Source organism: Orcinus orca, chromosome 5 (assembly GCF_937001465.1).
Source record: "Orcinus orca chromosome 5, mOrcOrc1.1, whole genome shotgun sequence".
Classification (NCBI taxonomy): Eukaryota; Metazoa; Chordata; class Mammalia; order Artiodactyla; family Delphinidae; genus Orcinus; species Orcinus orca.
The window spans coordinates 65,039,874-65,067,224 of record NC_064563.1 but is presented as its reverse complement, the minus strand read 5'-3'; the positions used below and the strand labels follow the sequence as shown (position 1 = coordinate 65,067,224).

General features: G+C 34.9%; 1 protein-coding gene and 1 long non-coding RNA gene across 12 annotated transcripts in view; both read right to left on the bottom strand.

The window, feature by feature from the left end:
- The window catches only part of LOC125964569 (uncharacterized), a 348,406-nt gene that overhangs the window by 38,954 nt on the left and 282,101 nt on the right, over positions 1-27,351 (bottom strand). The window lies entirely within an intron of this gene.
- The window catches only part of ATP11B (ATPase phospholipid transporting 11B (putative)), a 138,826-nt gene that overhangs the window by 38,954 nt on the left and 72,521 nt on the right, over positions 1-27,351 (bottom strand). For 10 of the 11 annotated variants that reach the window (XR_004476027.2, XM_033403099.2, XM_033403098.2 and 7 more), the window contains 9 exons: positions 23,304-23,457; positions 21,395-21,497; positions 18,644-18,789; positions 17,390-17,449; positions 15,719-15,846; positions 14,409-14,547; positions 2,143-2,208; positions 1,499-1,602; positions 59-224 (listed from right to left, as the gene is read on the bottom strand). Coding sequence is in view for 10 of the 11 variants with exons in the window: in XM_033403099.2 (XP_033258990.1) it covers positions 59-224; positions 1,499-1,602; positions 2,143-2,208; positions 14,409-14,547; positions 15,719-15,846; positions 17,390-17,449; positions 18,644-18,789; positions 21,395-21,497; positions 23,304-23,457 (1,066 nt within the window). In the remaining variant the exon portion in view is untranslated. Of the gene's footprint in view, positions 1-58; positions 225-1,498; positions 1,603-2,142; positions 2,209-14,408; positions 14,548-15,718; positions 15,847-17,389; positions 17,450-18,643; positions 18,790-21,394; positions 21,498-23,303; positions 23,458-27,351 lie in introns of those variants that run through there. The other variant, XM_033403105.2, reaches the window with a different exon arrangement.

The following is a 27,351-nucleotide window of genomic DNA, read 5'->3' as shown; positions in this document are numbered from 1 at the left end:
TGACAGCTATTCATCAAGACTCCTAATTAAAAAGGTATTGTATATAAAAAGTGGTTACCTGTGCCTTTTCAATATTTGTAGGATGAAACTGTCGGTCAAATACTTTCTTCACAATATCAAGAAATAGGCATGTAACAACCATGAGAATTATGGCAAACCAAGCAGAACCACTTGACAAGAGCTGAATAAATACAAAGTACGTATTCTGGGAGCTCAAAAATGGCCTGCAAAGAAAGTGGGCTTATAATAAAAGAAGAAACCAACAAGACAGATTCTTAAATCAAGACATTAAGTAAACCCACTATACATGAAGGTTACAATTTTAAGAATACTCCAGGAAAATATTCAAAATGTGGAATCAGTGTAATTTAATTAATCAACTAATAAAACATGGTAGATTTTAATTGTTAAAAATAAAATCCAATTTAATTCATTTGAATGACAACCATGGTTTTTATAATTAGGAAAGTGGCAAGTAATTGACTTATCCTACCTTAAGTGTTAGGATAATTCAAAAGAATTATGTAGTGAATAATACAGACTTAAGAGACCAAAAAAGCAAGAAAAAGTATGTAATAAAATATTTTCTACTAAGCAACTACAAGCTTGATTACCCAAATTTTAGGTTGAAAAGCTCTACTTAGAGGATCTTCTCTACACATGGATTTTAAAATAAATGTACTCACAAATATTAGTTCTACATAGTAGTAGGTATTGTCAAGATACTCTTTTTGGGTTTGTGTATATATCACTTCAAAAGAATGAGGGGAAATACCGGAAGAAATGCAGAAATAAAGAGGATTGAAAACAAACAAATGATATTCATTAGAGTATCTTTATAATCCTAAATGAAAGTTAATGTTTAGCCAATACAAGTTTTTTCCCTGCCTTTTGTAATTTTGCCTGATACAGGGATCACAGGCACAGTAGGCAATGTAGTATACATTCTCCAATTGAGGGATTTCAGCTGTCCATCACTTACCAAACAATCTTAGGAAAAGCATTAATTTTTAATCTATCAGAATAGCTGAATATCTGATTTTACCAATGAATATGCAGCACATTACTTTTGAGAGAGAAGTTAACTCATTCATGAAAATTTAATGATTCTACGTGACTTTTTAAATTATATACATTAATAATAATTTAGAGGTAATACGATTAGTGTAAAGAACATTAATTTTCAAGTAAATCCTAGCTTTGCTAACTTTTAACCATTGTGATCTTGGAGCTCAGTTTCCAAATAGAAAAAAATGGGGTAACAAGATTATCATGATGAATCAATGTAATATCTTAGGTAAAACACTAGAATATAGTAGGTATTCAGTAATTGTTAGTTTCTTTTTTCTTCCATATCAGTAAGATCAACTGAAAAAACTAAATTTCTTATCAGGATAGGGTCTCAAAACTATTCTGAGTAGAATTTGTTCATAGTAAAATCTATCATAATAACTATTTATTAGAGTTGAATCAATATAACTAAAATATAGTCACTCACCAGAGAATCCCTCCATAAAACAAAGAAAATACAAAATAGAATAAAATAGATCCCCAGGTAACAAGATGATTGATCCAGGTCCAAAAATGAGTTTCCAAAGCCATCTAAAAAAATAAATTAAAAAATCCTTAATGTAAATTAATAAATCTTTAACTTCTCAGCTAAAACTCAAGAATAAAATGTATTAATTATAAGTGACTAAGGTTGCTATGGCAAAGTCCCTCAGAAGATAAATATTAATGAAAAGATCCTAGTATGAAATTCAACAATTTCAAGTTTATAGTATTTTTCTTCTGTGAGGAAGCAGTATTAAAATTTCATGAGTACTTTGTTCAGAACTCCATGGCCTAAACCAGCTTGTGTTGTCTTGCATTACATAGAGAGAAGCAGAATTTCGGAGATGAGTACTGAGGGGTTAACCTTTCTCTGACCATAAAAATCAGCTGAGGCTTTACAAAATAATGAATTTTAAAAATGATTCATAATGAATCTTTTGACAAAAATTAAAATGAATTATTAAACTAGGCATCCATGAAATTATTCATGACTGAAAAAGGAAAATCTATCAACAAAGAAATGAGGAAAATTAACTAAGAATTATGCAGACACAAAATGTATCCGTGCTTCTAATTTCTGTACCATACCTTTGCTGTGACTGTAATAACCATGACTGTGAAGACCAAGGTACCAAATGTCCAATTTCCAAACATCTAAAACAGAATGAATAAACCAGTATTGCATTATGGGTTAAAATGATGCTAAATCAGAAGTGATGCAAAGAGTAACTAGTGTACATTCTTTACTAAAAATCATTTGCATCATTTACGCCAGTTACATTTGAAATCTGTGACTAGATTAGTAAAGTTAAAGGAGAATGAGAAGAAACACCATAAAGTATTATCATGTTTATTATTATGTAAAATGATTCTTTGGATAACATTATCAGACTGGAAACTCAAAGATGGGTTTGGAATTATGTGGCACAGTTTTTAGTGATAATGATACAGCTGTTAGTGACTGCTTTACTCCTATCACAAAGTAAAAATCAAATAAAACCCTGTTCAATCACAATTATTTTCTGAAATCATTCCAACCAGATGTCACAGCAGATCACCTGCCACTGTATTTCTGGACACACTATAGAAAGAGCAGGTAAAAAGAAACTTATACACAAAACCAACACCTGAAAGGAAAGATAATGGCCAGTGGACCTATTCAAGGGATTTCACGTAAAAATGCAGTTAATGCCAGTTAGATAGTTTTGCCCTGGGCTTTATAGCCAAAACTTACTAAGGCCTATTAAAAATGCAGAATCCCCAAAGAATGTCAGGATTTAATTTCCACAAATAAAAGCACCAGAAATTTATGTTAATTTAGTTTACAAAGTAGTCATAATCTTTACCATTGGTTTAAAAAATTATTTAAAAGATTGGTTGTTTAAAAAGAAAAAGAAAGAAAAAAAAATATGGGTTCCAATGGCAATAAAACTCATCTAAGTAATTAAAGATAAACCACAACCTCAGTGCTTATAAAATTATTGTTTATTTAAAAATACTTAGTATATTGCCTGGTATAAATAAAATACTCAACAAAATTTTTAAAAATTTGTATGGAAACACAAAAGACCCTGAATAGCCAAAACAATCTTGAGAAAGGATAATGGAGCTGGAGGAATCAAACTCCCTGACTCCAGACTACGCTATAAAGCTAATGCAATCAAAACAGTATGGTACCGACACAAAAACAAACATATAGATCAATGCAACAGGATAGAAAGTCCAGAAATAAACCCATGCACCTATGGTCAATTAATCTATGACAAAGGAGGCAATAATATACAATGGAGAAAAGACAGTCTCTTCAATAAGTGGTGCTGGGAAAACTGGACAGCTACACATAAAAGAATAAAATTAGAACATTCTCTAACATCATATACAAAAATAAACTCAAAATGGATTAAAGACCTAAATGTAAAACTTCTAGAGGAAAACACGGGCAGATCACTCTTTGACATAAAATGCAGGAATATTTTTTTGGATCTGTCTCCTAGAGCAATGGAAATAAAATCAAAAATAAACATATGGGACCTAATTAAGCTTAAAAGCTTTTGCACAGCAAAGGAAACTATCCACAAAATGACAAGACAACTTATGGACTGGGAGAAAATATTTGCAAATGATGCTACTGATATGGTATTAATTTCCAAAGTATACAGTTCATGCAGCTTAATTATCAAAAAAAACAAACGACCCAATCAAAAAATGGGCAGAAGACATAAAAAGACATTTCTCTAAAGAAAACATACAGATGGCCAACAGGCATACGAAAAGATGCTCAATATAACTAATTATAGGAGAAATGCAAATCGAAACTACAATGAGGTATCCCCTCACACTGGTCAGAATGGCCATTATTAAAAAGTCTACAAATAGTAAATGCTGGAGAGGGTGTGGCAAAAAAGGAACCCTCTTACACTGTTGGTGGGAATGTAAATTAGTGCAGCCATTTAGGAGAATAGTATGGAGGTTCCTTAAAAAGCTAAAAAGAGTTACCATATGATCCTGCAATCCCAATCCTGGGCATATATCTGGAGAAAACTCTAATTTGAAAAGATACATAGACCCCAGTGTTCACAGCAGCACTATTTACAATAGCCAAGACATGGAAGCAACCTAAATGTCCATTGACAGGTGAATGGACAAAGAAGATGTGGTACATATACACAATGGAGTATCAGTCAGCCATAAAAAAGAATGAAATCATGCCATTTACAGCAACATGGATGGACCCAGAGTTTAACATATAAGTGAAGTCAGAGAAAGACAAATAAAATAAGATATTGCTTAAATGTGGAATCTTAAAAATGATACAAATGAACTTATTTACAAAAGAGAAATAGATTCACAGACATAGAAAACAAACTTATGGTTACCAAAGGGGATAGCGGGGGGCGGTGGGGGGTGGGAGAAGATAAATTAGAAGTTTGGGATTAAAATATACACACTACTAAATATAAAATAGGTAAACAACAAAGACCTAATAGCACAGGGAACTATACTCACTATCTTGTAATAACATATAATGGAAGAGAATCTGAAAAAGAATATTTATATATATATATAACTGAATCACTATGCTGTACACTTGAAACTAACAACACTGTGAATTCACTATACTTCAGTTAAAAAAATAAATAGCTTAAAAGGCAAAAAAAAAATCAATAAATAATGGTTATTATAATCAACAATGAAACATTAATATTCCTTCATTTGAGAGTATTTTGGGGAGTTTATTTGTCAAGAGGAAAAAAATGGAAAAGTCATATTGACTTTTCCTACTTTTATCATCTCTAGAAATGACCTGGAAATACTGAAAAATCATTGGATCTCACTTAACTCAGCTCTTAAGAGAGCCAGCTCCTCTTTCAGGGATATGGAGATAGGTAATTGATGTAGTCAGGGAACCTGGGTCTGGGAGTGGTAACAACCACACATGTCTATCCCTCAGTATATGGTTTTACTGGGCCCAGACTGGGGCTAGTTACATGGTATCTTCCTTAGAAGCAGAGGAAGATTTAGGGCTCCTTCTAGTATTCAAGGCCCTAGAGGGAGCTGTAGAAAACACATTCACATTCTCTCTCCTTTTTGGATAAAATTAGCACAAGTTATGTATTTCAATTGCATCAGTCAGTTAAGACTCTTTCCATTCTGTTTTCCCCTTGAATTAGTTTAGGTGGTGATGAAGTGAGTGGCAGAGGGGATTTTGGGGATCTGGCTAAAGAGAAGTTGAGTTGGGCTTATTACATTGGCTTGGGTTAAGTGGGACCTATTTATGTCACTCATAATCACTTCCACATATACTTGTGTTTGTACTTACAGTTCTTTCTCTTAAAGAGGGCCTGCCAAAACGAGTAAGGCTTAGATTACTCTACTAAACCTGGATCTGCCCCTGCTCAGAATAGATAGACCTCTTACACTATGTGTAAGCTCCTGACCTCAAGGAGCTTACACATAGTGGAGGCGGCAAAAAATAAATAAACCTAAATATATATACTTTGAGGTAAAGAGCCCGTGCTCTGCAACAAGAGAAGCCACCACAGAGAAGCCCGCACACTGTAACAAAGAGTAGCCCCCGCTCGCTGCATCTAGAGAAAGCCCGTGCGCAGCAACGAAGACCCGATGCAGCCAAAAATAAACAAACAAATAAATAAAAGAAAATAAATGTAGAGTAAGGGGTCGGGAAGTGATGGAAGGTGAGGGAGATGGGATTTTACTGGAGTGGGCTAGAAAGGCCTACTCAAGCCAGTGACATTTCAGGAGACCTGAATGAATAAGGGAGATAGTCAAATGACCACGTGAGAGAAGAGCATCCAGGCAGAGAAAGAGCAAGTGCAGAAGTCCTAAGGCAGGAACTAACTGGTCTGAAAGAGCAAGAAAACCACTGTGGCTGGAGTAGAGTGAATAAAAGGGAGGGTGGAAGGAAATACAGTCCAAGAGGTAGTCCAAGATCTTTTCATTTTTAAAAGATCACTTGGGCTACTGTGTGGAGAATAGATAGTAGGAAGGGGAAGAACAGAAGCAGGAGGAGGAACAAGGCAGTTACTATGGTCTCCGAAGAGATGGTGATGATCTGATTGGTGTGGAGGAGGAGAGAAGTAGAAACATCCGGGATATGTGTGACATCAGAACCAATGCGATTTCATATGGGTTGTGAGAGAAGAAGTGAAATGAAGGATGATTCCTAGATTTCTGCCTGAGCAGATGGGTAAAAGGTAGCTCCATTTATTAATAAATATAAGAAGAACTGGAAGGGAAATGGGTTTACAGAAAACATAAAAAAATTCTGTTTAGCAATATTAACTTTGGGATTCTTATGAGACTTACAGGTAGAGAATGTAGTTAGTTATTTGAATCTAATAAGCAATCTGGCAGAGATGTAAAATTGGGAGTTCAGCATATAAGCAATGTTTCAACCATGAGAAGGATGAATTCACCCTGTGTACAGATAAAGAAAAGATGGCACAGCACTGAGTCCTAGGCCACTGCTCCACGTAGAACAGCGGTTCTCAAGGTGGGGGCATTTTGCCTCACGGTGGACAGCTGGCTGGATCTGAAGACATTTTTGGTTGTCATAACTGGGGGGCGGGGTTAGGGGTGTATGCCTGTGTGCTACTGGTATCTAGTGGGTAGGCATGCTGCTAAACATCCTACAATTCATAGGGTGAACCTCCACAGCAAAAAATTATCTGGCTCAAAATGCCACTGGTGCAGAGGTTGAGAAGCCCTGATTCTGAGGGTAGGAGGTGAAGACTGAAAAGAAACAGTTGGTAAGGAAGCCAAAGTAACTTACAGAGGCTGAGAGAAGATAATGCGGCAGGCAGGAAGGCTTCAAAAATTATACCCAATGGTTGAGTTCAAAAGGGCTGAGGCACGCTCATAGATTTAGCAATGAAGTGGTGGCTGGTGACCATAAAGAACATGGTTTTGATGGGAGTGCTGGGGGTGAAAGCCCCACAGGAGAACATTCAAGGGAGAAGAGGAGGCCAGAAAGTAGAAATAGTAAAAAAAAATATAACTTCTTCAAATTTTGTAACAGGTCTAACTTAACTACACATTGATCTATAAAAGAATTATCTTCTATAGAGTTAATCAGTTGTTCAGTTCTCCAGTACAAACTATCTCTTTATTATTGGTTTTAAACACTGACCAATTGTTGGGTGATACCATAAGAAGCAAGGTATATTCTTCTGTTCTCTGTATATGATGTAATTTTCTATTAATTGCTTGGAATATTATTAGTGCTTTAAATATTTGTCTCATGAATAAATGAACATACAGGGAAATTCTGTAATGAACTAGATAAAGATATTTTAACCATACAAGCTTTAATTAAAAGAAATCTGTATCTACTGGCAGGAATTAAATTGCATATGTGTTCTTGAATGACCTGATTGGTAATTATGGTGGTTAAATCATTTGAATGAAAGTAAAGGATACTGAATTCTCAGTGGAATACAAATATAAAATAGTATATTTCTATCTTAACACAGAGCTCTTATCATTTGATGGCTAGGTTTCAACAGCTGATGACATGTATAGTGTGAAAGAGAAACTAATTAAAGATAGGAAGTTAAGGGGAGAAATCATTAACATTAAAAAAAATAGTAGTAAAAACTACAAAAAGGTTTATTTTTCTCTTTCTCTCAAAATTACAACCTGAAATTTCAACTCTTCCATTCTGTGTTGCTGATTGTTTTCCCCCAACTAGTCTGGCAAACAGTCCAGACCTAGAAGGCTTGAATAAGAGGCGAAGAATTACTTTTTCATCCTTATTCGTTCCTTTGTCATTTGATTTTTAATGTGGTGGAATAGTGAATATATAGTTTAGAATGGTGCCGAGGGTCTGATAATTCCAGCTTCCCTACTGGAGAAGTCCAACTGGATTAGAATACTCTTAATAGTTTTTCCCTTTTTCTCTGATCCCATATTTTTTTGAATTTCAATTATTTTAGTTTTCCAAACTGGGTATAATTCCATACAGAGAGAAAAAAAGAAATTAATGGTTGACATTTTTCTTTGAGTTTCTGTATACTTCAGTAAAACAAAACCAAAACAAATTTTAAAAACCCTTATTTGAGTGGGATCTCATTTTAAACAGTAGTTATCTAGATTGTAATTTTCATATCAGACCACTGAGAATGAGTGGAATAGGTATTAGTGTTTAAGTTCCTGAGTTAACAAAGGAATTTTTCTTTATTCTCTTTTTCTTCTGAAGTCTTCGGTTGAAACCACTAGACAAGCAGAATGTCATGGAATGTTGGGATGGGAACTCAGCTACCTCTGAAACTGTTCTCCCAATATTTTTCTCCCTACATCATCTTAGTTTTCCACTCTTACCACATGACTAAAATTCCCTCTGTTCTGTTTCCTTCACTATAAATTTTTTTTTAATTCTTCTAATATACACTTACCCAAGCCACGATGCCTTTGCCATTGCATTCTATGGAAGTTTGCTTTAACTGGAGGTGAACTCCTGTAATCTAAATTGTTCCTCTCATACTTTCCTTATCTATAATCTTAAGTAACATCTTCCCTTGTCTATGACTTTATAAATATTCTTCCCTGAGAAAAGTTTCTTCGTGAGATCACAGAAAGACAACATAAGCTATTTCCAAAAGTATCCTGGACAACAGCAACACTGTTAGAACAAGCAGTGTTCCAATATGAGAACACTTACTCTGTAGAGATAAACAAAGGAGATAAATTTTTCTTTTTTAAAAAACATAGTCATTTGCTTTTAGTACCTCTGTAATTTATAGTAACCTTAATAAACATTCTTCATTGGTGTTCACTTCCCAATTATTTAGCTTCTAAAAAAAAATGATTTCATAGGTGGTCAAATTCATAGAAGCAGAAAGAACGGTAAATTCCAGGAGCTGGTAAGAAGGGAAATGGGTAGTTCTTTAATAGGCACAGAGTTTCAGCTTTGCAAGATGAAAAAGTTCTGGAGATCTGTTGCATAACAATGTGAATTTACTTAACACTACTGAACTGTACTCTTAAAAATGTTAAGATGGGCTTCCCTGGTGGCGCAGTGGTTGAGACTCCACCTGCCGATGCAGGGTACACGGGTTCGTGCCCCGGTCCGGGAAGATCCCACATGCCGCAGAGCGGCTGGGCCCGTGAGCCACGGCTGCTGGGCCTGCGCATCCAGAGCCTGTGCTCCACAACGGGAGAGACCACAACAGTGAGAGGCCGGCGTATCGCAAAAAAAAAAAAAAAAAAAAAAAAAAAAGTTAAGATGGTAAAAAAGTATCAAATCATAAAATTTTAAATATATGCAGCTTACTGTACACCAACTATACCTCAATTAAGCTGTTTTTTAAAAACCAGTATCATTGAAGTCAGTTTTTTCTATTATTCTTGGAGGAGTTAACATTTTTTAAAAGTTAAATTAAGATCTCTAACAAAATACATTATAACAATTTTACCTTTTGTCAAAATTCAATTAATAAAAAAGAAATGATTGTTCTGTTCTCTTCTACAAAGCCTGTTAAAAAACACCAACTCAAACAAAGTTGATCTTCTTGGATTACAGAAATAATATGAAGTTTTATGCTAAGCTCATTTTCAGCTCTGGAAAAAAAAAAAAATGAAGGGACTTCCCTGGTGGCGCAGTGGTTAAGAATCCGCCTGCCAATGCAGGGGATATGGGTTCGAGCCCTGGTCCGGGAAGATCCCACATGCTGCGGAGTAACTAAGCCCGTGTGCCACAATTACTGAGCCTGTGCTCTAGAGCCTGCGAGCCACAACTACTGAGCCTGTGTGCCACAACTACTGAAGCCTGCGCACCTGGAGCCTGTGCTCCACAACGAGAAGCCACTGCAATGAGAAGCCCGCACATCGCAACAAAGAGTACCCCCGCTCACCACAACTAGAGAAAGCCCAAGCACAGCAACAACGACCCAACACAGCCATAAATAAATAATAAATTAATTTATAAAAAAAAAGAAAAAAAAATTACCCAAACAAATATTCACCAAATTTCAAACCTGACTTTTTGACAAATGTTTGTGAAAAGATGATACTGAGGTATTGGAAGACAAGCCCCAGTTTTTAACTAATACTTATATTCCAAATACTTTGAGTATTTTAAGCCTGCATAAGGCTAGACAAATTTTATTTGAGTTTAACTCTTCTAATATTTAGAGGAAAAATAATTAAAAATTAGTTCGGGGCTTCCCTGGTGGCGCAGTGGTTGAGAGTCCGCCTGCTGATGCAGGGGACACGGGTTCGTGCCCTGGTCCGGGAGGATCCCACATGCTGCGGAGCGGCTGGACCCGTGAGCCATGGCCACTGAGCCTGCGCGTCCGGGGCCTGTGCTCCACAACGGGAGAGGCCACAACAGTGAGAGGCCCGCGTACCGCAAAAAAAAAAAAAAAAAAAAAAGTCAGTAGTTCAGTCCTCTTAGTATATTTTTTGTTCTCTGCAGGCAATCAAGGAGTGGCAGTAAAGGAATATCTTTTTTATGGTGCTTGGAAGGTAAAGATCTGTCCATAGGAAAGCAGTTTATAGACACACACACACAAACAGGTACTCAGACATGTCATATACATTCTTCTAGTCTTTCCAAATCTCAGAGAAAACTTATCAGGATTCTTATATTTTGCTAAGAGAAAAGACCTATTAAAAAGATCTGAGGGGAATATATGAAGAATAAATAGTTCTTTCCTAAGTAAAAGAGAAGTTAAGAATGAATGAATGGATACTTCAAAAATATTTGTTGAGGGAGTTCCCTGGTGGTCTAGTAGTTAGGATTCGGCACTTTCACTGCTGTGGCCCAGGTTCAATCCCTGGTCAGGGAACTGAGATCCTGCAAGCCACATGGCATGGCCAAAAAAAAAAATTGTTGAAAATTAATTAATACCTAGAATATTCATGATACTGCTAGGCCCATCACAAAAGATGGGGGTAGAATCTTAACTTCCCCTGAAGTCTTGCCCTGCGTGGATCCCAAACTACTGCAACTCCTTCTCCTCCTCCTTTCTCAGGATCATTTGTTTGCACTGACTTCATCTTCACCTCTAGCCACTTCTCTTCCCAGTACTTCCCCCTAATATTTTCTACTCTAGGTCCTCCACTGTTTGCAGATTTCTTGGGCATACAAGAATAATTACTGGAAAACAGAAAGCATTCAACCCATGTCGAAAAAGACTTTCAGTATAGGGAGGCGTAAGAGGGAGCTAGAGTGAAAGGACAGGGACCTGTGGGCTCAATCTTGAAGAACAGACAGTCATAAGACTGACTTTGGGAAAAAGAGGCAAGAGCATTCTAGAGAGAAAACATAGTAATGGCTTGGAACTAGAAATGAGCACTGCATGTTCTGAGAGAGCCAGCAAGGACAGTTTAACTTACACCACTAAAGAGGAGAGTTTCTGGGAGAAGTAGATTAGAGGGGGACTGGGTAGGACAGGGTCTTCAATATAATGATTTGATAGTAATAATAACAAGTAATACTGCTAAGATTTATTGAGTACTTCTATATGCTAGCCACTATGCCTAATGCCCTACATGTAATATGTTGTTTATTCCTCACAGCAAACCTATAAGGTAGTAATCATGTTCCTAATTTTGCAGCGAGGAAACTGAGCCTTACAGAAGTTAAAGAACTATTCCCAAATCAAATAGGAACTTCAGGTGCCAGGATGTAAATCCAATTTGACCAATTGCAATGTATGCTTCTTTTCCACTGTTTCTACAGGGAGTGGTAGATTAATTTCTAGTGGTATATATGAGTGGTAGAACCGGTAGGCTAGAAGGGGAGGTTAATGATGTACAATTTGAGTTAAAAAAAACAATAACAGGTGGTAAAAAGAAGAAAAACTTTTGTACTAAAGGGCCAACAACAATTTACACTTCATTAAGATTCTTTTCTTTTGTATAAAGCATGCTCAAGATTTAATTTAAAAAAATTATTTATTTATTTGTTTGTTTGGCTGTGCTGGGTCTTAGTTGTGGCATGCAGGATCTTTGCTGCTGTGTGCGGGATCTTGAGTTGTGGCATGTGACCTCTTAGTTGTGGCACGTGAGATCTAGTTCCCTGACCAGGGATCGAACCCGGGCCCCATGCATTGGGAGCACGGAGTCTCAGCCACTGGACCACCAGGGAAGTCCCTAAAGATTTAATTTTAAAAGTCACTAAAAACTAGAAACAAACCTAAATTATAAGTATTCTTAAATAATTTATGCCATGTAATGAATATTATGTAGCTGTGAAAAAATATTTTTGAAGCATTTTTAATAACATGAAAAATCACTTAGACTATAGTAAGGGGATAATTATAATAAGCTTATCATTGAGAAATAAGGGGATAAGTTATGACGTTAATGAAAAATAGTAAAAAATTAAAAAAAATGGAAGAAAATATGTAAAAATGACAGAAATAATTACACCTGGGTAGAAGAAGAACAGGCGGTTTATTTTCTTTGTATATTTTTCCTATAGAGTATTTCAAATTTACCATAATGGGCATGTTACTTGAACCTCTCACTGTCGTGGCCTCTCCCGTTGCGCAGCACAGGCTCCAGACGCGCAGGCTCAGCAGCCATGGCTCACAGGCCTAGCCGCTCCACAGCATGTGGGATCTTCCTGGACCGGGGCACGAACCCATGTCCCCTGCATCAGCAGGCGGACTCTCAACCACTGCGCCACCAGGGAAGCCCCCACATGTTACTTTTAAAATCAGAAAAAAAGTAGTAACTAGCAACAAGAGAGATCTCTTTTAACTTCCTTTTCATCCAATGACATCGTCCTTCTTTCTTAACTCTTTTCCCCTCTTCACTCTGTCCAGTTTTAGCCCAGTATTTCAGGTGGAAATGGGCATGCTCACTCATGTATCTATATGTTTGATGGTCTTTGCACAAGTGGCAATACTGCACAGAAGGGTACCAGGCTAATACTTGTTTCTCAAAGGAATTTAGGATCTTGGCTAAGCACATAAGTTTTGAAGTTATACAGATCTGAGTTTGAATTATACTCTTGTAATTTATTCACTATGTGACCTGAGGCAAGTTTCTTAACCTGAGGTTAATTTTCTAATATGAAAAAATATTTTCCTCATACAGGGTTATTACAATTTAGTAAGTTAATACATGGAATATACCTGGCAGAGAGAAAAAAATTCAATAAAAGGTAGTTATTACTTGGGGGAAGTGCTGTAACCTTCATGTTACACAAACTAGATTCATATATTTGTCCAAACCAGGCTAAATACGTCCTCAAAAGTAGAGTGGCAATAATACATTCCATTTCTACATCCTAAAGGGATCTGCATGGTTAAAGCCTCTCTAAAATTGAAACCCATTTCCTTCACTGCACTTGAATATTTTGTTATTTTACTTGTTTATTTTCTGTTTCCCTCACAAGACTCTTAAGCTCCATAACTGAGTGTGTTAGTTCCTCTCATAAATCCAGACACTGGTATAGTACATGGTAATGGTTGGTCCTCAATAAATGTTTGTTGAACAGATAAAACTTCATATTCTCCCAACTGCAAACCTTGTATCTCTGTTTCTGCAAATATATTGAATATTTTGGAATACTTATGTATTGCCAGTGGAAAAGAGAAACTAAAGGTGACAAGCATTTCCAGTCCACCATAGTACCACAGCTGTCATTTATTTTCCTCTGACCCATCTAGCTAAGCTTAGAAAGAGAGGCCTAGTTTTGCAGAGTCTCTCAACACGAGCACTCCAATCAGGACACAGAAACAACATACTGTGTGGTACTCCTTTCCAATTTCACATTTCAGAAAAATGGCCACTCTAAGCAGTAACTTGACATCCTTGGAATTGCTGGAGTGCACTGAAAAGTACAGTAGCACTTCCTAAGCATACCACCGTGACCCCCCAAAAAGAAAAAAAATTCCTGCAATTAAAAGCAAAAACCTAAACATTAAGTCCTTATTTCTCATCTAAAAAAACTGAATCATAATATCTCTCCAATGGGATTATTGTGAGGATTAATGGAAATGGGGCATGGAAAGCATTGAACACAATAGTTAAGTACTAAATAAACAGTAGCCATTGTTAAAACACAATCCTGAAGTGAACATCATGCAGAGGGGCATGAACATATCCTCATGTGTGAATTAAGTTTTGAACAGCAAAACTGCTTAGGAAACTTGAGTTTCATATTAAAATTACACTGCATTGCCTTTCTGTTTTAATTCTCATTTGTATGAAATTTTATTAAGTAAAAAAAAGTTAAAAACCTTTTTATAATTGCATTTTAATTTAATTCCTGCAATTTTATAACTTAAATGGAATTTTACTTTATTTTGTATGACAGAAAGTTATCAAAAGCCAAACTAAATTATTAAACATGTTCTTTAAAAAACTATGTATTTTACCTGGCCATTTCCAAGCAGAGATGTATCTTTCCCTATCAGAAAATAGGATCCAAAAAAGAAAATAAAGGCATGACTGAAACCCAAGATGGTCCAATAAAGAAATGTTTTCATGCTTAGTTGACGGTTTTTACTAATGTCTCTGCAAATTTAAGAAAAAGGAAGAAAAAAAGAAATGTATTAGGACTTATTATACCTACTAAATAATTATTACAGTTTGATAATTAAAAAACAAGATGGATTTTTAATTTAAAATTGCTTAAAAATTTTAGCAGAAAGAATAGAACCTAATTTACAAACCACTATACATCTGTGTAACAGCTTATAATTCTCATAACATATTCAAATACATTTTCTCATTTAATAAATATGATATAGGCATAATACTTCAGTTTAATTGTGAAAAGTTGATTTTTCTTTGTTATATTCTTTTTTTTTTTTTTTGGCTGCGCCTCATGGCTTGTGGGATCTTAGTTCTCCAACCAGGGATCGAACCTGGGCCCCAGAGCAGTGAAAGCCTGGAATCCTAACCACTGGACCACCAGGGAATTCCCTCTTTATTATATTCTGTTGTAAACATTCAGTCATTCTGCCATGATTGTTTCTTTTTAGTGGAGTCATCTGAGTTAGGTTCAGCACTGAGGCTCCTAAATGAGTTCCTGTCTATCAATAGCTATTATGAGAAGAACCATCTGTGCCAATCTTGGGTCAAGACCAGTCCTAGTTAACCTGGGAAATCAAGGTAAGTTACTGCCATTTCTGGATAACTGAATATCTCTGTAAGTGTAGAGGTCAAGTTAATGTGGGAACCATAAGCTGGTCCTGAGCTGACTCCACATATCTATGATTACTTGGTTCTGAGAAAGGAATAACCCAGGGGAGCTGGGAAGATTTAATGTCCTCAACTCTGCACTTTGCATCAATTACTACTCATAAATTTGGCAGTGCCAGAACATGAACTAATTTCTTAGGAACTCCAGAGACAACTAATTACTGAATAACTTCTTTTGTGTCCATGAAACAGAGTATTACTGGTTTACAGCAGTAAGTATAAATTACACAGCTGCTCAATGCATTCCTAGGATGAAACTACTCATTCCTAAAAACATTGGAAAAAATCATTCAAATCTTCTCTTTAATGTTCAACAATTATAAACCATATGACAACTGAAGTACTTCCTCAGTAAAGCATTAAGCACCAAGACAGTGCTTGATATATCTGCTTATTTTTAAGATACTTTCAAAAATTGATAACTATGTAATGTACTATTTGCAGTAAAAAATGTATGGACATTTAATACTGGAAAACTTACCGATAGAGAGTGGGCTTGTTCTGTAACACATGAGGGTCTATATGCTGTTCCAACAGACTATATATCAGAATAGGCAGGGATGTAAAACAAATATTGTATAAAGTCAGGTACACGCTGTCATACAATGTCTAGAAAGAGAAATTTGTAGGAATTTTGAGACCCTAAACTATGTATTACTATTATACTTATGCATGTAATTACAAAGAAGCATATTAAAAATAAATATAAAAATTACATTACATATTTTCTAATTTACACAAAATTCATTTTATTAATTCCAACTTGTTTCTTATATAGACATAATGTTCCTAGATTTATAATCTTTGTGGAATCTGGAACATTTTGTTATGTCAAGTGATTCTGCTATTATAGTGAATTGGATCTATATTTCAAGATACTCAAATTTGGTCACTGTGATGTAATTTTAGACAATTCTCCTACATGTATCCTGGGCTTGTTATTATTCCCTTGATATGCTACACATATAGTTTTGCTTTCATGGCTTTGTCTTCCCATCTAAGTCCTACACTTCCTTTAATCCATGATCCATGAAACTTAAAAACACTGGCTCAAATTCCTGATGATAGCTGCTTCTTCTAAAGTCATATGTGCTACTGTTGGTAATTAGTTGGTACTAATTGCTTAGCACTTTGCCTATTCTTTGAATATTGCTTAATATTGATACTGTCTCTCGAATTATACTATAAACTCCCCCAAAACCTAATCAAAATAGGTTAAGTCTCCTTGTCACATGCTCTTACAGCATTCTTTATTTCATCCAAGTAAGCAAACATTGTTACTGGCAATCAATGTCCAAGCAGGTATCTGAAATTTAGAGTTATAGGTTGTAAACAGAGGAGAAAACAGTGATTAAGGGTAGAAACAACTCATTAAAAAAACCTAAGAATAATACACTTGTCATTTCAATAAACTAGAATAAATGTCTTGATCAATTAGAGATGTGGAGTGTGGTATGTGAAAAGGGTGCTCAGGTAGTCAGTCAGAAGCGGTAGGTCCAAGTATGGTTTAGCTATGGGATCTTGGGCAAGTTACTTAATCTCTACGGATTTCAATTTCCTTTTCTATGTGACATGTATACAACAGAAGACCCACCATGTGCTTATTATAGCTACTGCTGACCTATTACAGAGTTTTCCCTCTGAGCCTATAGCTTCAGAACCCTTTTCAATACAGCACTCCTGGAACCTCTATTAATTATTTACCTTCTGAGATGAAATCTGTATGTCATCCCTGGACTCAATCACTAACGTTTCTTCCAAATCTAAAAAAATTCTATGACTCAAAAAATAAATAATGAGGTAAACTTCCAATAATTATCTGGCCTGGCTTGATATGGATTTTGCAGAAACACTACACGTAAGTTGAAAAAAGTTCACAAAATTCTCTCATAAGCTATTAAGAGTTAATATCTAGTTTTTTAAAAAGCATCCAGAGTTAAAATATATTTTGGTATTAACACTTGCTTCAAACTGAAAATCAGAATAAAGAAATATTATGGATGTTATGCTAATTAAATACACTATTAGAAAAGTTTTGTCTAGTTATCTGTAGGACTAGGAAAAATGGAAAAAGTCCCTCCAAGTATCTACCAAAAACTGAACACACACACTTTACTTTAAAAGGATAAAACAAAAGATTCTATTTACTTACCTGTTGAGAAAACAAACAGTAGAACTGATATAAAAACTGGGGTGTGATAAAGCACACATTCTGAAAAACAAGATTAAATGGAAATAATTGAAATATTTAGGTCTAAAAGAGAAACAATTTCTAAAAATGGCTATTAAGAGTCCAAAAATATAGTATCAGTTGATATGGTAAGTAGATCTGCCCATAAGAACTTGTCCGTATAAAATGGGGAAATAGGATTCCCATTTTATTAAAAAATGTCTGAAAGTAGTCTAGGCAGCATTACAAATGTCAGAAAGAAAACACCTTTGACTCCTATCATTGCCAAGCAATACCGTAATTTTGAATTTATAACCTACCAACTATTATTCAATACTTTTCATTTATAGTACAATAAGAAAAGTTTACTTAAACTTTAGAGCTAAAATTGCTTTAAAATGCAGAAATATTTAAAATACAACAAATGGAACGATCAAAACATCTTTCCATTTCAATAGCCTTATGTCACAGCAAAAGTTATAATAACAAGCTAGGAAAAAACTGCCACCATCATCTGTTAGCATTATGCAATCTACCTGTGTTCTTTCACTGGGTTGCAGCTATTAATTAATTATAGAAATATACGCAATATAGGACATTCTGATGTATTAAATGTCTTGGTACTCAGAGGCTCTTAATATGGATTCCACAGAACCCCATCTTTGCCCATAAGGGTCAAGAGATTAGGACAGTGTTTCAACATAATTGGTTTCCTTGTAATCCTATATATTTTATTTTATGCATCTAAAATCCCTATAATTTGTAATCTCAAAAAAGATTAAGAACCTCTGCTTGAAATCATCATATTGGAGTTAAAATTAAAATTTATTACTGGTTCAGGACAACATAACAATAAAGAAATCAAACTAATTGTGTTCTAATTTGCATAGAATAACATATTAAGTGTGAATTTTGATGTATTCTGACAAATTCACACAGCTGTGTAACCACCACCATAATCAAGTTGAACTTTTCTGTCATGCAAAGTTCTCTCATATTCCTTTCTAGTCAATTCTATCACCTGCACCCTTGGCCTCAGGCAACCACTGATTTGCTTTCTGTGAGTACACATTAGATTTATTATAATAAAATAATAAAAGGATATTCCATAAACTGTTAGTTTTACTTACAGAGAAAAAAATTTTAAGAATAATTTGTACAGTAATAGCATTCCTTAAACTGAAACCTCAAATACTCTGTTAGAAATTGATTCTAAAATATATCCATGAAACTTACCTTATAAAAAAAATACTGTACAAGGGTAGCTATTCTAATATAATAAAAATGACCATGAACAAAAAGCAATTTGGAGAGAAATTTAAATCTAGCTATTGCATAGTCACTGTTCCTTGCAGCCTGTCTTCCTTCTTTACCCATGATTCCTGTAATAAGGGGACAAAAAGGTAAGTTCATTGATAACTGATAAGTGTAATGTTTATGATATATCTGCAAATACCTTAATTAACTGTAGCAGCTGAACCTGGACTTAGGATCACTATACCCTAAAATATAGTAGACAATAGATTCCCAAAAGGTTGCTCCCCTTAAATCAAATATGTAATTAACACAAAGCTGTAACTTATACCAGGCATGCAATATCAATTTTCAAAGAATCAGAATAAAATTAATATAAAAATAATATTAAAAGTTCAGGATCTAAGAACATTAAAAAAAAATTCTAATGAAGAGAATGCTATAAAACAGCTTTGACTTCACTATTTCCAATTAACATGAAAAATATGCAAATTGAGTAATTTGAACCAAGCAAATATGATCATGTTTAATGGTCTTAAAACTTTCATGCGTAAGTCAAACACAGTGTGCTTTTTAAAAGGAAAATGTACACTATTACTTGAAATCAGTACATAATTTTATCTGATATATATGAGAACTTTTTTTTAGGTTACTATAATTCTTTAGGTTTCAAAAGTTATTGCCAAATTTGTTTATTCAATATGGAGGCAGCTTTGAAAAAATTATTTTTCAAAATTAAAATTTTTTACTTTTGTCATAAAAGTGTTCCAAAATGTATAGGTAAAGACAATCACCTATATTCACAACTCCTAGAGAAAACCACTATTTTTGGTCTATATACTTTTAGAATTTTTCCTTATGTGTATTTCATGTATGTGTATTTAACATATATAAAAACGAGTGCATAAAGATGGGATTATTTGTTTTGTAATCAGCTTTTGTCACTTACTACATTATGGACATTGTTTATAACATATGTGTTTGTTAACATATTCATTTATTTTCTTAAAAGAAATTCCTGGATGCAAAATTGCTAGGTCAATAGGCACACATTTGAAATTGTTATACATAATAATGCAGGTGTACCAATTTACATTCCCACTAACATCGTATAAGGGCATCTGTTAATCTATACCTTTGTCAATTCCAGGTTTTATCAATCTTTGTAATTTTTGCCAATCTGATAAGCAATTTTAATTTATATTCTTTTAATTATTAGAGAGACAACATTTTTTTCGTGCATTTAGTATTCTGTTTAGATTTCTCCTTTTGTGACAACTGATGGCTCACACCTTTCAACATATTTCTACTAGAATGTTTTCCTTATTCTCCTTAATTTGTTAAGACCTCACATATTAGGAAGATTAAGACTGTCATCTATTTTGCAAATATTCCTTACCAGTTTGTCTTTAAAATTTGTTTATGGGAAGTATTTACTTCTGCCACACATATTGATCTTTTTCCTTTTTAGTTCCTTGTTTTGTTTGGTTTTGTACCTAAAAGATCCTTCCACACCTCAAATAACAGGATTATTCATTAAAGTTTCCTATTATTTTTTATGGCCTTCAAAAATTATTTAAATCCTTAATCCACCTGGAATTTGTTTTGCTATAAGCAATGGAAAGGAACCCACTTTTTTTTTTCCAAATAATTAACTAGTTATATCAGCATATTTTAATCAAATAATTTGCTTCCCTACTTATCTGAAACATCTCCTTTGTTATATACTAAATTTCCAGATGTTTGAACTGATTCTGTTCACTGGTTTGGCTGTTATCATATTAGAATCAAACTGTTATAAATACTGTAGTTTTTATGCTCTAACATATGGTATAGGAAGTTATCATCAAATTACTATGAAGATTCTGGGGAACAACAGTATACACACTAGAAAGAAAATGAAATTTTCAAAATGAAGAGTTAATAATCCCAAAGAGGAAGGAGTTGATTTGAGAGATACACTGGAAATATTAGACCCAATAACTACTCATCACATAGGCAATTCCAGAGCGAGGAGTATCCTCTTTTCTAACTCTAAAATTTTATCCTTCAACAAAAAACCCATACTCTTCTCTTTTCCTTCCTCAATAAAATTATCGAGGAAGTTAGGTCAGAATATGGTTTAAATAGGAAATGACTGATAATTTAAACATAATAAAGTGATTTTAGTATTCTGAATCTAATAAAAATTTTAGGCAAAAATAGAAAAGAAATAAGAATGAAGGTTATTAAATTAGAAAGTATTTGAAATTTTACAATTATATTATAGTTTGGTGTAATTTCCTGTCTCTAAAATTATCTTTAAAATAAGTTGCAGAATCTTTGATGAATAAAGTAAATAATAATAACATTCTAAAATGAGAATTTAAAACCATGAGGGTAACTATGTAAATCACAAATTTAGAGTGTTAAAATGATAAAATAATGTGTAAAAGTACTTTAAAAGGTACAAAATGGCAAATAAAAGTAAAGTTACTTTATTGGGAAGGAGAATTGGCAAAGATAAAATTCACTAATGTGGTATTTATTTCCTTGAAAATTTGGAAGTAAAATATCCTAAATATTGGGCTTAGTTATAATAGCTTTCTGATAGAAATACACTGTGATATATTACCCTGCTGCATTTAGTGTTCATTCATATATTTGATATTGTGCTTTAGTCTACAAAAGGAAAATTCAAAATCACCAATTGATTAAACCAACTTTTTAAAAGTTCAAGAAAAAATCAGTCACCTATGCCAACATGTGCTTCTTGTATCATGCTTACATCATTAGCACCATCGCCAACAGCCAATGTTATAGGCTTCTCAGGTGAGATTTTTATCAGTCTTATTACCTGAAAGACATACAACTAATTAGTTTTAGATAAAATTTACATCTTCATGTATTTATATAAAGTCATTTATCTGAAACGATCTGTTGTAAGAAAGGTAGAGCAATGAAAAAAATGTTTATATTAGACGATAATAGGCACCGAGGTTCACTTTTTGAGGGATGTCTCCATTAAGATGTTAGGAATGTTTTTCAGAAATGACACAGCAAAACAGAGTACTATCTTTGGATTTTATGATGGCATGTAAGAATCTTCTAAACATAAATTTGTAAAAAGCTTAATAATAATTGTGTAAAAAATAATTACAATGAATTGTACTTTGTCAGGCAAGTTTTTTTCCTTCTCAAGAAATTATTCTTTTCATTTGATACAGGGGAAAGATAATTATTTTCTCTTGTAATAAAATTTTTAAAATTTTATAAAGCAATCAAAATTAAATTCAATAAAATCAAAAGAAAGGTTTCTTTGGAATACTTGAATATACTTTTATAAAGAATCTAGGAGGACTTCCCTGGTGGCACAGTGGCTAAGAATCCACCTTCCAATGCAGGGGATGCAGGTTCGATCCTGGTCAGGAACTAGATCCCACATGCGTGCTGCAACTAAGAGTTAGCATGCAACAGCTAAGGAGCCTGCTGGCTGCAATCAAGGGGCCCACCCGCCGCAACCAAGAAAAAAAAAGAATCTAGGCATTAGCTCTGTTTGGTCTCAGGTTTTAGTCTCCATAGACTGGGGGAAATACATGGGTTATAATAATAATAAAATAGGCACTGTAAAAAAAAATCCACGAAGCCAAAAAAACTGGATGTAAAATTTTTTAGACCTATATGTAAAAAAATGTGTTCAGATGTGCATTTCAAAGGGTATCCTTGTGAAGATTACAGTTGCAAAAAATATTTGTATAGGCTATCACTTGAATCATAGTTAGCTGAACTTTAAATAATTCCTGTATATAGCTTCATATCAGAATTAATTGGCTTTTCAACTTTTTACTAAAGTTCTATTTATCACTTAACAGCTATCTTTAACAAAGAGAATTATCACTTCGTAAGAATGCAAGAATAAGCACAGATCAACAGAACCACCTGGAGGTGCAGATGAACTGAAGTCTTATAGGCTCCCTCACCAGTTAAGTAACTAACTTGTGAGACTTCAGTTATCACAGTTCAAATTTATGTCTCAGGAAAATCACAAACTGCTACCTACCACGTGGTCATTTCTAGGTCACAATGATCTATTTCTAGGTCATTATGAATAGTTGAAACTTCAATATTCACTGTGAAATTTCCAAAGGCCTAATGTACGTGGTTAAAATTCATATTATGAGAAGTGACTGACCCCTAGTAAGATACATATACTGCATACCACCAAATGGAACTATATGAGGCATTAACGTTAAAGAATACTTTTTTTTTTTTTTAATTAATTTTACTTTTGGCTGCTTTGGGTCTTTGTTGCTGCAGGCTTTCTCTAGTTGCGGCGAGTGGGGGCTACTCTTCCTCGTGGTGCGCGGGCTTCTCATTGCGGTGGCTTCTCTTGTTGCGGAGCATGGGCTCTAAGCATGCGGGCTTCATTAGTTGTGGCACATGGGCTCAGTAGTTGTGGCTTGCGGGCTCTAGAGTGCAGGCTCAGTAGTTGTGGTGCACGGGCTTAGTTGCTCCACGGCATGTGGGATCTTCCTGGACCAGGGCTCAAACCCGTGTTCCCTGCATTGGCAGGCGGATTCTTAACCACTGCGCCACCAGGGAAGTCCGAAGAATACTTTTAAATCTAAATATATTTATGGGACTTGTTATGACATAAACATACCTTTGCTTTCTGCAGTGGTGCCATACGACAGCACATTACAGCTGAACAATTTTTACAAACTTCCATAAATAGTTTTTCATGTTCCCTGAGTGCAAGAGACAGACTGGTCCCATCCACCACCAGACCATGCTGAATCACATGGTCCTCTGTAATTCTAAAAAAGAAAATAATTATATTCTCTGTAAGATACTTTAAAGCCATATTATTCAGACTCATCTAGTAAACAAAAGCTTCTTACTGAAAGATGGATCATTTACTCAGACTTCACTGTTACAAAACTGGCATGTCAGGGAACAAACTGAGTTCTATCACTTGAAAGTTAAGATTAAGCAGAACTGAGACTGACTGATATGATGAGTAAAACAGACGATGTTCATTTTTACAATGAATTGGTATATATATGCAGTAACCATATTTTCTAAAATGTGAACTGTAATACATAATCTGAGGATATTCTCCCAAACTGTGACTATGGAAAGTCTTACAAAAATAAAAAAAGTTACTAGTTACACATTTAGCAAATTCTAATTTTAAAAAATTAAATGACATCAAGAATGTTCGGGAAAATTTACAAGCTAGATTCACCGTAGGAAGGAAAGGAATGAAGGAATCATAACTGTCTCTTGATATTTAACCCTACAATGGACTGTAATGCCGGGTATTACGACGGTGGAACATGGATAACACCCCTCTTGTGGGCATACACTATACCGAGGACTACTCCAAAGCATGACCTAATTACTGGCAACTGGGCAAACTACTTGTGACAAGAAAGAGGTAAGAAGAAGAAAAACAAAAAGAAAGATAAGAAGCTTGCATCAGTATGTAAATCAACTGTATTACTGAGCACACTATTTTGTTCAACTGCTTTACCCCGCTCCTCCTTTGGTAATAAGAGTTTCTCGCTGAAAGAAGCAGCATATGTATATACAGATTTACATTCTGGAGCAAGCTTCTTATGCTGCTAAAGGCCAGCACTCAAAGTAGCATTGCACTAAATCCACCAAAAGGAAAATACTACAGTTCACCACTGGGTTCACAGTATAGCAAGACTGCTACTGAGAAACATCCATACATTTTCAATTTTTTTCAGCTTTATTGAGATATTATTAACATATAACATATATAAGTTTAAGGTGTGCAACATGATGGTTTGATACACATATATACTGCAAAAATGACTACCACAACAAGGTTAGTTAATACCTCCATCCTTTCACATATTTTTTTGTGTGTGGTGATAACATTTAAGATCTACTTTCTTTACAACTTTCAAATATATAATATAGTACTGTTAATTACAGTCACCATGCTGTACATTAGATCCCCAGAACTTATTCATCTTATATATAAACTTATATATAAGTTTGTACCCTGTGACTATCATCTCCCCATTTCCCCCACACCCCAGCTCTTGGCAACCACCCTTCTACCACTAGCTTTTTAAAATTCCACATATAAGTATTTGTTTCTCTCTGACTTACTTTACTCAGCATAAAGCCTCAAAGTCCATCCATGTTATCACAAAAAGCAAGATTTCCTTCTTTTTTATGGTTGAATAATATTCCTTTGTGTGTGTGTATACACACACACACATCACATTTTCTTTATCCATACACACAACAATGGACATTTAGGTTCTTTCCATTCTTGGCTACTGTGAATAATGCTGCAATGAACATGGGAGTGTGGATATCTCTGAGATAGTGATTTCATTTCCTTTGGATAAATACCCAGGAGTGGAATTGCTGGATCATATGGTAGTTCTATTTAAAATTTTTTCCATACTGTTTTCCATAGTGGTTGTACCCTCAAATTTTAAATGACAAGTGAGAAGACTATTAAATGAGCCACAAGCTATAAAAACTAAATAAATACTGTAATTTTTTGTCTTATAATACTTAATTCTTTTCTGTAAGTTAAAATTATGTCTTTCAGGGCTTCCCTGGTGGCGCAGTGGTTGAGAGTCCGCCTGCCGATGCAGGGGACACGGGTTCGTGCCCCGGTCCGGGAAGATCCCACATGCCGCGGAGCGGCTGGGCCCGTGAGCCATGGCCGCTGAGCCTGTGCGTCCGGAGCCTGTGCTCTGCAACGGGAGAGGCCACGACAGTGAGAGGCCCGCATACCACAAAAAAAAAAAAAAAAAAAAATTATGTCTTTCATAGTATGCCTAACAACTACTGTGTTGCACTACAACTAATAAGTGGTAAACAACATTCACAACATAAAATTTAAAAAATGTATATTTCTTTTAATAATTCTCCAATATCCAAAATCAGCACCTAAACTATTCTTCCTCCCTGTTGGCTGAACTTATTTAGCAGCCTCTGCTGCCTCCAATACATTCAGCGTGAGCACTGCCTGAGCACATGGCCTCATAAGAAGAAGTAGCAGCCAAGAGTAAGATAGATCAGATCAGTTTTCCTTGGCAACCTTCCCACAGCATACTAACTTAGGTTTTCCTCTGGACAGGTATCATAAATCAGCATACTATCTCACAATCCATGGGGTGACATTTATGCAGTACGGAAAACCAGCTCACAGTTCTGGTACACAGTAAGGTAGCATCTGCTTATTTCTGTAGTCTCATGTCTCAATACTTCCCACATCATCTCCCATCTATTCCATTCTCTGGCCATATTTAACTACTATCAATTCCTTGAATGAATCTCTCAGCTCTGGGAATTTGCATACATTGCCCGCTTTGCTTCTTGGTGTTACTCTCTGACCAGTTTACATTTCATCGCTGGAAACAACATAGTCGTGAGTTCTAATGTAGAGCAAGAGCTTAGCCTAGGCTAAGCTCAGGCTAAGCTTCCCTCTTCTGTCTACCCACAGCTCTCTGTTCTTGCCTCAGTTACAATTCAGTTGTGATAGGTCTATGACAATATATTTATTTCTGTTTTTCCTACACATTGTAAGTATTCTGGGAATAAATACACCTTATGTGACTCTGTTCCAAATGCCCAGATAAGAGACAATCATTATATGTTTGTGAAGGACTGGATATATACACTAAAGCTTTCAAAGGTATGGAATTCTTTTGCTATACCCAAAATTTTTAGAATAGATACTTCCTGAAAGTCTGTAAATCAAAATCCTATTGACTTACACGGTTAACTCAGAAAATGCACTCCAGGAACTCCCTGGCAGTCCAGTGGTTAAGAGTCTGTGCTCCCACTGCTGAGGGCCCAGGTTCAATCTCTGGTCGGGGAGCTAACATCCCACAAGCCTCATGGCATGGCCAAAGGAAAAAAAGAAAAGAAAACGTACTCCACCAAAAAGATGGTATCTCTAAAACATAAGTTTCACACAGCAAGCCTAAAATTCATTTTAAGGTATAACCTTCACTTTATTATACAGCTTTTGTACAAAAAGGGAAATGAACAATACCCATGATCTTAACAGACTCACTAAAAGCACATATATAGAAGACTTAAAAAAATTCTAAAATACAAGTAATAATTATCTTTAGATGGCTGTATTATATTATTAACCATATCTTCTTTACCATTTTCAGTATTTTTTAAATGAACATTTAGTATTTTTAAAATCAGGAGTAATATTTAAGAAGTAAATGATTCTGAGCAAATAGTCTGTATGTTTTAGGGAGTTCTTGACATTATGATACTTAAATGTTTAAGCAATCACAACAGTGTTGGCACTGCTCCAAAACTGTAGTATAATTACCTAAATTAATCACCTTTTTGAGCTCAAGCAAAGACCCTTCTGAGAGCTGTACTGTCTCTTTAAAACATTCCTTAAGTAAGTTTTTCTCTGATGAAATCCAGAGTTTAGTATCACATCAATCTCTGCATAACAAATGTAAATCAAGCACTGAATGTACATTGACAACTGTGGCATTGTCTTTTCGCATTTGTTTTTCTGCATTAATATTACAAGACTGCAAAGACAGGTACCTGTAGAATATCTTAGATGGCTACATACAAGCAACCCTGATGCTTACACTGAAGCACTCCTAATTTATTGTAAAAACAACTGACTGTGTTAAATGGGGGCTCCTAAATAAAGTTGATTTACTGAAAAA